The 15,041-nt window shown below is 34.9% G+C and overlaps 1 protein-coding gene across 1 annotated transcript; it reads right to left on the bottom strand.

Moving 5' to 3' along the window:
* Nucleotides 1–13,478: 13,478 nt before the first annotated feature.
* LOC123653971 lies at nt 13,479–14,154 on the bottom strand. The gene has a single exon (XM_045589939.1). It carries the CDS (start codon nt 14,148–14,150, stop codon nt 13,581–13,583), a length of 570 nt encoding a protein of 189 aa, XP_045445895.1. The 5' UTR covers nt 14,151–14,154; the 3' UTR covers nt 13,479–13,580.
* Between the last annotated feature and the right edge of the window lie 887 nt (nt 14,155–15,041).

Genomic DNA, 15,041 nt, shown 5'->3' with positions numbered 1-15,041 from the left:
GGTCCGATTGAGATAAAAACTACCCTATCTCCCAAGTTGGACCAAATTATAGATGCGTACAAAATTTGATAAAAATTGGTTCAGTAGTTTCGGAGTTACATACATTTAAAATTTTTATTGTTAACGCTCACCCGCGCAATCCTTTTCGGGGATGAGTTATCCTAAAATTCGCTCATTGATCATTTCTACATCACATAAAGGAAATTATGTGATGTAGAAATATTACCAAATTTGGAGTCGATAGTTTAAAAACGGGAATTTTCCATTGTTAACGCCCCCGCAAGAACATTATAAGTAATGTGAAATAGCTAGTTAATATCATTTTTACTGTATGTAAAATTAAATCAAAATGCGGTCTACAATTAAGATCAATTTGATCAATATTAACTTACGTAAAATGCGCCCTAATATATTACTTAACATGAACTTTATTGAATAGCAATAAAGTTCCAATTGACTCTATATTTTAGTTAGAAAACGTTTTTGTGGGAAAAGAAAAGGCATGTTTTTAGGGTTTTCTTGGAAATTATTCGAATTTTTCTCGCCGTAAAAACCATTCTTGGACTTCAATGAACATTTAAAAGAAAGAATTGGTTAAATTAGTCTAGGCGTTGTTGAGTTATGCGCTTACCAACACATTTTGTGATTCAATTTTATATATAAGAGATATATATATATAGTTATTATATATTTAGTTCAAATTGACTTTTAATTATTATCACAAATCTTTTGTATGGGAGTATAGAAAAGTGATGTTTTTAGACTTTTTCAGGATTTTTTTTTTTTTTTAGAATTTTTCTCTCCGTAAGAACCATCCTCGTACTTCAAGGAACATTTTAAAAAAAGAATTAGCGAAATCGGTCCAACCGTTCTCGAGTTTTGCGCTTAGCAACACATTTTGCGATTCATTTTTATATAGAAGAATAAGGGTATGAGTTTTCGAAAAAAAAAATAGATTATTTTCTTTGGAATTTTTCGGCTGACCATTTTTTTCTTTTTGGGTAAATGCGCCCTTACGATAGTGGCGAAAGTAATTACTTATTATTTATTACTATTGTTACTATAATGTTTTCTGTTTCGTAGCTTATTGCCACATGAACTAATGTTACAACCAGCCTGGTATCAACTATTTTTTTTACTTGACTTAAAGTCTATCATAAGAAAAAACACTGGACAGAATAAATTTATACAGAGACACATTTATTAAAACTTTGTAACGTAAACTATAATCTATAATAATATATATAAAAGCGAAAGGTCACGCACTCATCACGAAATCTCCGAAACTATAACACCTACAAACTTGAAATTTGGCAGGTAGGCTCCTTATAGGACGTAGACATCCGCTAAGAACGGATTTTATGAAACTCGACCCCTAAAGGGGTAAAATGGGGGTTCCAAGTTTGTATGAAAGTCCTATATTTTTGAAGTAAGAGACTTGAAATTTAAAATTTATGCTCTATAGATGATGAGAAGGTGTCCAAATAATGAATCTTTAGAAATCAACTCCCTTTTGGGGTTAAAACGGGGGATGGTAGGTTGACTCACTCATCACGAAGTCTCCGAAACTATAACACTTACAAACTTGAAATTTGGCAGATAGGCTTCTTATAGGGCGTAGACATTCGCTAAGAACTGATTTTACGAAACTCGACCCCTAAAGGGATGAAACGGGGGTTGGAAGTTTGTATGAAAGTTCTATGTTTTTGAAGTAAGAGACTTGAAATTTAAAATGTACGCTCTTTAGATGATGAAAAGGTGTCCAAATAATGTATCTTTAGAAATCAACTCCTTTTTGGGGTTAAAACGGGGAATGGTAGGTTGACTCCCTCATCACGAAATCTCAGAAACTATAACAGCTACAAACTTGAACTTTGGCAGGTAGGTTCCTTATAGGGCTTAGATATCTGCTAAGAACGGATTTTACGAAATTCTACCGCGAAGGGGGTAAAACGGGGGCTGGGAGTTTGTATGAAAGTCCTATGTTTTTGAAGTAGGAGACTTGAAATTTAAATTGTAAGCTCTATAGATGGTTAAAAGGTGTCCAAATATTGTATCTTTAGAAAGCAACTCTCTTTTGTGGTTAAAACGGGGGATGGTAGATTGATTCACTCATCACGAAATCTCCGGAACTATAACAGCTACAAACTTGAAATTTAGCAGATAAGTTCCTTATAAGGCGTAAACATCCGCTAAGAACTGATTTTACGAAACTCGATCCCTAAGGGGATAAAACGGAGTTTGGAAGTTTGTATGAAAGTCCTATGTTTTTGAAGTAAGAGACTTGAAATTTAAAATGTACGCTCTTTAGATGATGAAAAGGTATCCAAATAATGTATCTTTAGAAATCAACTCCTTTTTGGGGTTAAAACGGGGAATGGTAGGTTGACTCCCTCATCATGAAATCTCAGAAACTATAACAGCTACAAACTGGAAATTTGGCAAGTAGGTTCCTTATAGACCTGTAGACATCCTCTAAGAACTGATTTCACGAAACTCGACCCTAAGGGAATAAAACGGGGTTTGGAAGTTTGTATGAAAGTCCTATTTTTTTGAAGTAAGAGACTTGAAATTTAAAATGTTCGCTCTTTAGATGGTGAGGTGTCCAATTAATGTATTTTTAGAAATCAACTCTCTTTTGGAGTTAAAACGGGGGATGGTAGGTTGACTCACTCATCACGAAACCTCTGAAACTATAACAGCTACAAAGTTGAAATTTGGTAGGTAGGTTCCCTATAAAGCGTAGACATCCACTAAGAACTGATTTTGCGAAAATCTACCCCTAAGGGGATAAAACGTTGATCGGAAGTTTGTATGAAAGTCTTTTGTTTTTGAAGTAAGAGACTTGAAATTTAAAATATATGCTCTATAGATGGTGAGGAGATGTCCAAATAATGCATCGTAATCTATATATATAAAAGAGAAAAGTCACTAACTCACTCATCACGAGAACTCAAAAACCGCTGGATGGTCTATCCATCCAGGTTGGACAAAGATAAAATTTGGCAGGGAGGTATATTATAGTTAGCAGACGTTCGCTAAAAACGGATTTTACGATATTCCACCGCTAAGGGGGTTTAATTGGGGTTGATAGTTTGTATGAAACATATACAGCCTGAAAATTAAACTAAAAATGTGGTGTATAGAAATTGTGCCTTTTAAAAAGTTACTCAGTTTGATAAGCATTTCAAGTGACTGAAATAAAAAAATAATTTGCGTTAAACATCTTAATAGTAATGCATATCTTCATAACCACGCGGACGTAGTCGCGGGCAATAGTTAGTGTATTATAAAATAAAGTCCCCAAAAGTGTATGTGATCGATTCCTTCAAAATCTACTGAACGGGTTTTCATGCGGTTTCACCGTACGAGAGAGGGCTCCACCATTGGCAAGAGGAAAGTTTATGGAACGGCTTAGCCGATTTTGATGAGAGTTTCACTGGAAGTTTGTCGGAAAAACTTTGTGATACACTAATTTCAACGCGGGCGAAGCCGCGGGCACAGCTAGTTATTATATACTAGCGACTCGCCTCGCCTTCGCGCAGATACAATGCTGATACTACTGAATATATAATAATAATACTGAAAATAAATATAATATATAATACAGACATAACATTAAAAACCTCTAAAACTATCAGTGTTCCTCTACTACTATATGCATATATTATACATATAAACCTTCCCCCGGAATCGCTATATTTACTAAAGAAAGCCGCATCAAAATCTGTTGCGTAGTTTTAAAGATCTAAGCATAGAGACGGCGGGACGCGACTTTGTTTTATACTAGTGTTTAGTAACAATTGTAAACTTCTTTTATATATATCTAATATATAAAATTCTCGTGTCATGGTGTTAAACATTGAAGTCCTCCGAAACGGCTCGACCGATTTTAATAAAATTTTGTGGGCATATCGGTTAGATCTGAGAATCGGCCAACATCTATTTTTCATACCCCTAAGTTATAAGGGGGGGGGGGGGGGGGGGATTAAGGGTATTAATAACATATATGGCAAAACAACGTTTGCGGGGTCAGCTAGTATATCTATCTATAATCTATAATCTATAATCTATAATCTATAATCTATAATCTATAATCTATAATATATATAAAAGCGAAAGGTCACTCACTCATCACGAAATCTCCGAAACTATAACACCTACAAACTTGAAATTTGGCAGGTAGGCTCCTTATAGGACGTAGACATCCGCTAAGAACGGATTTTACGAAACTCGACCCCTAAGGGGGTAAAACGGGGGTTGAAAGTTTGTATGAAAGTCCTATGTTTTTGAAGTAAGAGACCTGAAATTTAAAATGTATGCTCTATAGATAATTAAAAGGCGTCCAAATAATGTATCTTTAGTAATCAACCCCTTTTTGGGGTTAAAACGGGGGATGGTAGGTAGACTCACTGATCACGAAATCTCCGAAACTATAACACCTACAAACTTGAAATTTGGCAGATAAGCTCCTTATAGGACGTAGACATCCGCTAAGAACGGATTTTACGAAACTCGACCCCTAAGGGGGTAAAACGGGGGTTGGAAGTTTGTATGAAAGTCCTATGTTTTTGAAGTAAGAGATTTGAAATTTAAAATGTATGCTCTATATATGATGAGAAGGTGTCCAAATAATGTTTCTTTAGAAATAAACTCCCTTTTAGGGTTAAAACGGGGGATGGTAAGTTGAGTCACTCATCACGAAATCTCCGAAACTATGATACCTACAAACTTGACATTTGGCAGGAAGGGTTCTTATAGGGCGTAGACATCCGTTAAAAACGGTTTTTACGAAATTCGACCCCTAAGAGGATTAAACGGGGGTTGGAAGTTTGTATGAAAGTCCTAGGTTTTTGAAGTAAGAGACTTAAATTTAAAATGTACGTACGCTCTTTAGATGGTGAGAAGGTGTCCAAATAACGTATCTTTAGAAATCAACTCCTTTTTGGGGTTAAAACGGGGGATGGTAGGTTGACACACTCATCACGAAACCTCTGAAACTATAACAGCTACAAACTTGAAATTTGGCAGGTAGGTTCCTTATAGGGCGTAGACATCCGCTGGGAACTGATTTTATGAAAATCGACCCCTAAGGGGATAAAACGGGGGTTGAAAGTTTGTATGAAACTCCTATGCTTTTGAAGTAAGAGACTTGAAATTTAAAATATATGCTCTATCGATGACGAGAAGGTGTACAAATAATGTATCTTTAGAAAGCAACTCTTTTTTGGGGTTAAAACGGGGGATGGTAGATTGACTCACTCATCACGAAATCTCCGGAACTACAACAACTACAAACTTGAAATTTAGCGAGAAGGTTCCGTATAAGGCGTAGACATCCGCTAAGAACTGATTTTACGAAACTCGACCCCTAAGGGGATAAAACGGGGGTCGGAAGTTTGTATGAAAGTCCTAGGTTTTTGAAGTAAGAGACTTAAATTGAAATGTACGTACGCTCTTTAGATGGTGAGAAGGTGTCCAAATAATGCATCGTAATCTATATATATATATATATATATATATATATATATACAGGGTTACAGGAAAAGTCGACCTAGATCCATTAAGGGCGTATAGTACACACCATTTCTGAATGATTTCACTATGGAACCACCCATCCTAAACTTAACCGTTTTCGAGATATTCGAGTTTTAATTTTTTTTATGAAAATGCCCAATTTTTCGGCTATTGAATTGAATATTTTGAATTTTTTTGACTCTTATGATTATTTTTTTGGTTTTTTACATGAAGAATGAGATGCTTAATGACCTCAATGACTAAAATTGCACGTAAGTTAACTAAATAGGTCGTTGTAGACGATCGAAACTTAAGAAAATAAGTACAAATTATAAAAAAATATTTTTCTTTTCTGGATATCTCAAAAAATTATTATGGCACTTGCTCTGCAGATGTGCTTAAGAACATCTCCATTTTATCAGCTATCCAATGAGGTATAACAACCTAGGGTTGTATTTAAACTCATAGAAAAAAACATAGTTGAAAAGGTTCAGGTAGTAAGTCTAACGTAGGTCGGCTATTGTCCTTCAAGTTAATCCGGTGCGTGTGAGCGAGACAACTTAAGATTTATGCAGGTGAGAGTGAGAAAAATAATGTGCAAAAACAAGATCTGAATGGTGATACTTATGAAAATTTCTTAAGAGGTGACTTAGGTGACCTTCTAGATGATCTCCCATTAAAATTACTACGGGACATGTGGTTTCAACATGATGGCTGCCCTGCTCATTTCAGAAGAAGCGTTAGGGAATGGTTGGACACTAACTATCTAACAAATGGATTGGACGAGGTGGGCCTTTACCCTGGCCAGCCAGATGTCCCGACCTGACCCCCATGGATTTTTATGTATGGGGGCACATGAAGAGCCTCGTTTACAGTGAGCCCAACCCCATATCGTCAGTGGAAGTTCTCATAAGACGACATAAGAAGAACATTAACCATTGGTGTAGTGAAAAGTGGACTACGTGAAAGAATGAGAAAATGTGTGCGAAATAGAGGTGGACACGTGGAACATGAACTTCAAAAACATTAGGTGAATAAATGTTATTTTGAACTGATTTATTGTTTCATTTAGCTTACTACAATCACCGACGATCTTGTAATGATGATGATGCTGAACTTAAGTCAAATTAATTAAATAAGCGCTATTTATTCTGACTGCCATGTAGCTTTAGAAACTAAGTTTCACCTTTAAGGTTAATAAATATCCTAGAGTGTTATACTTCGTTGGATAGCTGATAAAATGTAGATGTTCTTAAGCACATCTGCAGAGCAAGTGCCATAATAATTTTTTGAGATATCCAGAAAAGAAAAATATTTTTTTATAATTTGTACTTATTTTCTTAAGTTTCGATCGTCTACAACGACCTATTTAGTTAACTTACGTGCAATTTTAGTCATTGAGGTCATTAAGCATCTCATTCTTCATGTAAGAAACTAAAAAAATAATCATAAGAGTCAAAAAAATTCAAAATATTCAGTTCAATAGCCGAAAAATTGGGCATTTTCATAAAAAAAATTAAAACTCGAATATCTCGAAAACGGTTAAGTTTAGGATGGGTGGTTCCATAGTGAAATCATTCAGAAATGGTGTGTACTACACGCCCTTAACGGATCTAGGTCGACTTTTCCTGTAACCCTGTATATATATATATATATAAGAGAAAGGTCACTGACTCACTCATCACGAGAACCCAATAACCGGTCCCATCCATATCCAGAATGGACAAAGATGAAATTTGGCAGGGAGGAAGATTATAGTTAGTAGACTTCCACTAAGAACGGATTTTGTGATATTCCACCGCTAAGGGGGTTTAATTGGGGATGATAGTTTGTATGAAACATATACAGCAACTATAAGTTAGGTTATTTAAAAAATAATTTGCGTTAAACATCTTAATAGTAATGCATATCTTCATAACCATGCGAACGTAGTCGCGGGTAACAGTTAGTGTATTATAAAACAAAGTCCCCAAAAGGGTATGTGATCGATTCCCTCAAAATCTACTGTACGGATTTTCATGCGGTTTCACCAATGGAGAGAGGGCATCAAGAGGAAGGTTTACGGAACGGCTACGCCGATTTTGATGATAGTTTCACTGGAAGTTTGCCGGGAAATCTTTGTGACACACTGATTTCAACGCGAGCGAAGCCGCGGGCACAGCTAGTCTATAATATATATAAAAGCGAAAGGTCATTCATCACGAAATCTCCGAAACTATAACACCTAGAAACTTGAAATTTGGCAGATAGGTTCCTTATAGAGCGTAGACATCTGCTAAGAACGGATTTTACGAAACTCCACCCCTAAGGGGGTAAAACGGGGGTTGGAAGTTTGTATGAAAGTTCTATGTTTTTAAAGTAAGATGCTTGATATTTAAAATTTATGCTCTATAAATGATGAGAAGGTGTTCAAATAATGTATATTTAGAAATCAACTCCCTTTTTGGGTTCAAACGGCAGATGGTAGGTTGACCCACTCATCACGAAATCTCCGACAATGTAACAACTATAAACTTGAAATTTGGCAGGTAGGTTCCTTAAAGGGCGTAGACATCCACTAAGAATTTATTTTACGAAACTCGAACCCTAAGGGGATAAAACGGGGATCGGAAGTTTGTATGAAAGGCCTATGTTTTTAAAGTAAGAGACGAAATTTAAAATTTATGCTCTATAGATGGTGAAAAGGAGTCCAAACAATGCATCGTAATCTTTATATATAAAAGAGAAAGGTCACTGACTCACTCATCACGAGAACTCAAAAACCGCTGGATGGTCTTCCATCCAGGATGGACTAAGATGAAATTTAGCAGGGAGGTAGATTATAGTTAGTAAACGTCCGCTAAGAACGGATTTTTTGATATTCTACTGCTAAGGGCGTTTGATTGGGGTTGATAGTTTGTATGAAACATATACAGCAGCTATAAGTTCGCCTACTAGGTTATTTACACTGCAGCCTGAAAATAAAACTAAAAATGTGGTGTATAGAGAGGTTTTATAAAAATAACTAATAAATTATACTAAATTGTGCCTTTTAAAAAATTATTCAGCGTGATAAGCATTTCAAGTGACTGAAATAAAAAAATAATTTGCATAAACATCTTGATAGTAATGCATATCTTCACAACCACGCGAACGTAGTCGCGGGCAACAGTTAGTGTATTATAACAATAAGTCCCCAAAAGTGTATGTGATTGATTCCCTCAAAATTTACTGGGCTTCAAGAGGAAGGTTTACGGAACGACTAAGCCGATTTTGATGAAAGTTTCACTGGAAGTTTGCTGGTAAAACTTTGTGAAACACTGATTTCAACGCGGGCGAAGCCGCGGGCACAGCTAGTGTATATATATAAAGAAGTTTACAATTTATAACACAACACACAACGAGAAATGTACACACACATTCAGTTCATATCAAATTGAGTTATTTAAATTCGTCCTAATGTCATTTGAAAAATAACATTATTTAAAACAAAGTATTTAATACGTAAGTATCCCAAAAATATATACTTCCTTCTACACGGCTACTGAATGTGAACATTCATCGTTATTTAAATATTTATATACTTATTATAGATTGCTGTTTTAAGAGTTTCGTGCCCAAGAAAATAATTAATATCACAAACAAACCTCCATAATAATCCAGTATCTCTTTATTCTTCTCTTTTGGCAATTTTTCGATTTTGTAAGGAAATTTTTTATCAGTATCACTACTCATGTTTATTTTGTTTTATTAAATATACGGAAAGAAATTAAGACTGAAACAGTTTAAAGTCATAGGCGTGAATCGATGTTACTTATACCATTTTGTTATCTTCAATGAGATAAAAAAATACTTTATCATATTATAATGTGATCGTACCACAAATAGCAAAGACGTTTAAGCTTTGATAAGATAACAAGCAATTGTGTTTGAATAACAATTGGACGAATTTTTGTTTTGGTTGCTGTTAGGATTCACAATATAAACAAGGTTATACCTATGCACTTTCAATTAATCAAAAGTGTAAGTATTTTAAAACAAATAAGAGTTGTTAAAACTGCAATCAAACAACGAATCGTTTACTCGATAAATTAATTCAAATTAAAGAAAGTAGAAATAAAATGGATGCCTATTTTTAACTCCATCCATTTATATATTTTTTTTTGTAATATTTGCCAAAATTGGGTAAAGTAATAGCATATTTATTTTATAGATTTAAATATGTTATAAACTGAGTGGTATTTATTTTAATTTTTTTTTTTTTTGACTTTATGAGCGTCGCCTGTGCTAATGAAATTGATGTAGGACACGACCTCTCTCTTTTCCTAGTCATATTCTATATGGTTGCGTGGTCAACTTTCTTAACCGACTTCCAAAAAAGGAGGAGGTTCTCAATTCGACTGTTTTTTTTTTTTTTTTTTTTTTTTTTTTTTTTTTTTTTTTTTATGTATGTTACCTCAGAACTTTTGACCGGGTAGACCGATTTCGACAAATTTTGTTTTAATCGAAAGGTGGTGTGTGCCAATTGGTCCCATTTAAATTTATTTGAGATCTAACAACTACTTTTCGAGTTATATATAATAATGCGTTTTTACTTGACGCTTTTTTCGTCGACCTACGTTGTATTATACCGCATAACTTTCTACTGGATGTACCGATTTTGATAATTCTTTTTTTGTTGGAAAGGGGATATCCCAGGTTTGGTACCATGATAAGGAAACCAGGATCTGATGATGGGATCCCAGATAAATCGAGGGAAAATCTCGAAAATCCGCAATAACTTTTTACTGGGTGTACCGATTTTGATAATTTTTAATTTAATCGAAAGCTGATATTTATCATGTGGTCACATATAAATTTTATCGAGATCTGATAACTACTTTTTGAGTAATCTTTGATAACGCGTAGTTGCTTGACTATTTTTTCGTCGATCTATGTTGTATTACTTGTCGATGTAATTGAAGTCGGTTTTTTTTCGTTTGTGAGCAAACACAATTATTTATATTGCTCTTTAACTTTATAGGCATATTCTTCATAGGCATTTATTTGTTACTCATAGTAATCGACATGCCTTAAATATTGGATTAAAAATTCAAAAACGGCTGCAAATTAACATTTCCTAATTGCTTAAGAATGTCTATTTTAGTAAGTATATAATAAGATTCCGAGACGATTCAGCTTCTGACTTTATTTTAGAAGTTTAAAAAACTATTCGCGCGAACTTTATGTAGTAAATCTTATTACAACATCCATGCATATGTTAGTGAGGAAAAAGCATTGAATTGAATGAAGCTCGAATAGGCTATATCTATGATCCGCCTCGTGGATAGATATAATTACAGATTAATATTTTGAGTAGATGGCATGTGTGTCGAGAGTTATGCTAATGTGGCTTTTTCCTCTCGGTTTCCACTAAAGACATTCGTTTTTATTTATTGTAATTTTGCCAGATGCTATTATTAGGTCTACCTAGCATTTATTAGAGTTCGTTAAAAATTGTGACTAAGCTAAGGTTGCTGTAACTACCTAATGTTAAGATAACGAATTTATAAATTGACTATTGTTTTTGCTACCTTGACTTTTTATTTTTGTTAGTTTTTGTAGTTATACTTTTTTTGGTGCGGAATGAATTGATTCAGGAGTTGTGGGTTTTTGATAGTATAAAGATTATTGTGTCATATCAAAATCAAAATCAAAAACAGCTTTAGTCAAATAGGCCCCAAGAGCACTTGAATCTTCATTTTACAAAATATAACTTTAAAAATAAATTATTATTTTTGTAAAAGTAAAGCTACCAACGATTCGGAATGTAGACTCTGCAGAGAAGAATCGTCAAGAAACTTCACAGTTAATCTTTTGAAAAATAATATTTAAACTGTGTTTTAGTACAAAATTAGTTACATGTTGCATAAAATACATAGCTCGAAATGCAGATAGATTTTATCCCCTTTATTTTTTCCCCGCCTGCCCAGCGTGGTGACTATGGGCAAAACACATGAGTTCACGTTATTTTTGGCGTAAACTTGTGGAGGCCTATGTCCAGCAGTGGACTGTATAGGCTGTAATAATAAAATAAAAAATAATATAAGTAATAGAATATTTAGCAGCACATCCTATTTATAATAATAATAACAATAATAATAATACTTTGTTTCAGACTAATTTTAAGTCCATATCCATTCGTACAAAAAAAACAAAATTAAAAACTCAATAAGTAAAAATAAAAATAAATAAAGTAAAAATAAAATCAAAAAATTCAAAATGGTGTGATTTATAAACATTATTATTTTGAATCATCAATCATTCTAAAATAAGTATTATCTTTGGAAAGAAATGTAATTGAACGCAAAGTCATCAAAATATTTCTGTTGAGTAAAAAGTATTACTACTTAATCTTATATTGCCGAACATTAAATAGGTATAAATAATCGACACCGAGTTGGCGCAACGGTTACAGCCATGGATTGTACCTGTTGCGCTGGCGGTTGCGGGTTCGATCCCCGCACATGACAAACATTTGTATTGACCATACAGGTGTTTGCCGTGGTCTGGATGTTTGTGCAGTCCTTGTGGGGTCTCCCCACCGTGCCTCGGAGAGCACGTTAAGCCGTCGGTCCCGGTTGTTATCATGTACACCTGATAGCGATCGTTACTCATAGTAGGGAATATATCCGCCAACCCGCATTGGAGCAGCGTGGTGGAATAATCTCTAATCCTTCTCCTACATGGGGAAAGACGCCTATGCCCAGTAGTGGGATATTACAGGCTGAAGCGTGAAGCGTAAATAATCATAGCCGTAATATGGAGACTAAATATATTGTCTGTATGTATACATTAACGTTTCTTTATCGTTTACCGTTTTCAATATTAATGAATACAATACGTATGTATATCTTTGTATTGGCCATATAGATGTTTGTGGTATTCTGGGTGTCTGTGCTTGTGTTTTGTGTGTTTCCAGACTCCGGGACATAGGAGAAAATCCTACTGGGGGCCGTTGAGTGTGAAGCGTTTATTTATTAACAATATAAGGCGTACCTATATATAGTGACCAGAAGAACGTGATGATAAGATACAACTAGATGATACAGAGATCTATCTCTCTACAACAATCATGTCCTATCTCAAGAAGTTATCATAGATTGTAAGGCTTTTAGTATCAATATAAACTGAATTTTGTAAACTGTTTATATATTACAAAATAATTGTGTTTGCTCGCAAACGAAAAAAACCGACTTCAATTACATCGACAAGTAATACAACGTAAGTAGACGAAAAAAATTAACAAACGCACTCGTCGTCATTACGATTTTAGAGGGTTTCCCTCGATTTCTCTTGTTTCCTTATCATAGTACCACACTTGGGATATCTCCTTTCCAACAAAAATAGAATTATCAAAATCGGTTCATAAACGACAAAGTTATCCCCGAAAATACATAATATTTTGTCATTGTTAAAGTATAGCAGTTAATAAATTTGTATGTATTAATTACCAACACTTAATTATTCGAAGTTTTATTTATTTTCTCTCAAAAATTTCGCACCATTTGATATTTCAAACACTCAATAATTCCTAATATTTTTTTTTGTCCCCCGAGTTTCGATACATATATACGGTCGAATTGAGTAACCTCCTCCTCCTCTTTTTTGAAGTCGGTTAAAAACAGACTTGGCAGTGACTTAATAATATTACTGAATTTTGTTGACTAGATACCTATCATTCTATATTTAGAATGTAGAAGTGATTAAACAAACATTTAGCAGCACACCTATAGTAATTAATGTGTGTGAAAATAACAAAACAAAACAGTTATAATTTTAATTTACTCAAATTAATTCATTAAGTAATAAGTATCTTTTTTAGTACGATCAAGTTTAATTAATGTTCCATTTTGATGGAAACAACAAAAATATATATATATTTTTATATAACGTTGTATTTAATGTTATGCGGTCATTATTTTTATTGAATAAATAAAATCTTGCTTATAAAGTATATTTTATTCGTATGAAGATAATTTACAGTTAATCACAAATTTAAAGCGCAATAAATAAATTAACTTAGCTATATAGACGGAATTAAATTATACAGTAGCAAGAACAACTTCGGGTGTTTTTTCTGGAACGGCATCGACTCGGAAACGACAAGTAAGAGTCACTGGATCTCTCTCGCGGTCAGGACCACACTGTTCCGTCGCTCCTATAAGCTTCATTTCGTCTTCCTGATGCAATGGCTCCGTTTCGAGTCGCCGCCGACCAGCGATGACTACCTCGCTGTCGTGTTCGCTAATACCATCGCCGCTGACAGACCTCTCACTTTCGGAATCGATGTCTACTCGATATGGTGTATTAGGTTCTACGAAGGCCTTCATTACATGAGTATCGGCCCTGTCCTGTGCTTGAATGTTGTCATTTCCCGATTTCGAGTTTCGTGTAAAAAGATCAAGAAGAGTGCCGAAAGGCAATTTTTTTGGTAAGCCGATTATAACGACGACATTTTGCAAATCAACTCCAACGTTGTAATCGCCTTCCTGTCTTTGATCGTGAGTCGGCGCGGCGACCGCGGCGGCCAGTAGACATGCAAGGAGTAGGAACATCGTACGTGCGTCTGTTTCTCCTCGTGTCGAGCGACTGGACGCTGTCATCTCTCGCATTGCTTATACTGGGCACCGTCGAACCAGTCGCCGGACGAATCGAGTACATTGTAACGGTTAAAACGGCACGATCGCTTTTGGTTTTACATAAAGCACGTGTGATACTTACAGCTGATTTCTACCTAGTCACAACAAATCTAGATTCTTAAGTAAGATAATATATTTTTTTAAACATTATTGAAGTAAAACTTCTTTACGCACGCTTTACTTGGGTACCAAGCTGGTGAAGGCGTGACGAGAGCGTTACGAAAAATGTGATCGAGCGAGGCGAACGGAAGTCGAGCGGGAGATATAAGTTAGACGGAACTAAAGGAGGTTTACTTCAGTTGTGTGGTCTAAAGCACAATCGTTTTTTTTTTTTTTTTTAACTATTGAACATTTGTATTGCACAAGTAAAACACATGATTCTAATAAATCAAAACTTTATTACAAACCATGACAACGGTGACAACCAGTAACATCTATAAAATACGTTAAATACTTTCTATTATTTAACTATACTATTGAGAAGATGTAGCAACTGTTCTGGTATAGTGGTGCGAGTAGTGGCCCAAAAACACTAGCTCTTTGCGGGTTCGAATCCACCTCTGGATGGATATTTGTATTTGTATAAATATTCCTTTCCGATTTGGATGTCTGTCTTTGTGGGTCACCCCTGACCCCACCGTTCCTCGGAGAGCGCGTTAAGCCGTAGGTCCCGGTTGTTATCATAAATATCTGATAGCGATCGTTACTTAAAGTAGGAAACATATCCGCCATCTCGCAGTGAAGCAGCGTGATAGATTAATCTTCAATCCTTCTCCTACGTGGAGAAAGAGGCCTATGCCCAGCAGTGGGATGATAAAGGTTGAATAAATGAATTGAGAAAATTTAGTTTGCTTAAAATAATAA

The sequence above is a fragment of the Melitaea cinxia genome, chromosome 5, assembly GCF_905220565.1.
Source record: "Melitaea cinxia chromosome 5, ilMelCinx1.1, whole genome shotgun sequence".
NCBI classification, from domain to species: domain Eukaryota; kingdom Metazoa; phylum Arthropoda; class Insecta; order Lepidoptera; family Nymphalidae; genus Melitaea; species Melitaea cinxia.
The sequence above is the reverse complement of the archived record's forward strand: the minus strand, read 5'-3'. Positions and strand labels throughout refer to the sequence as shown.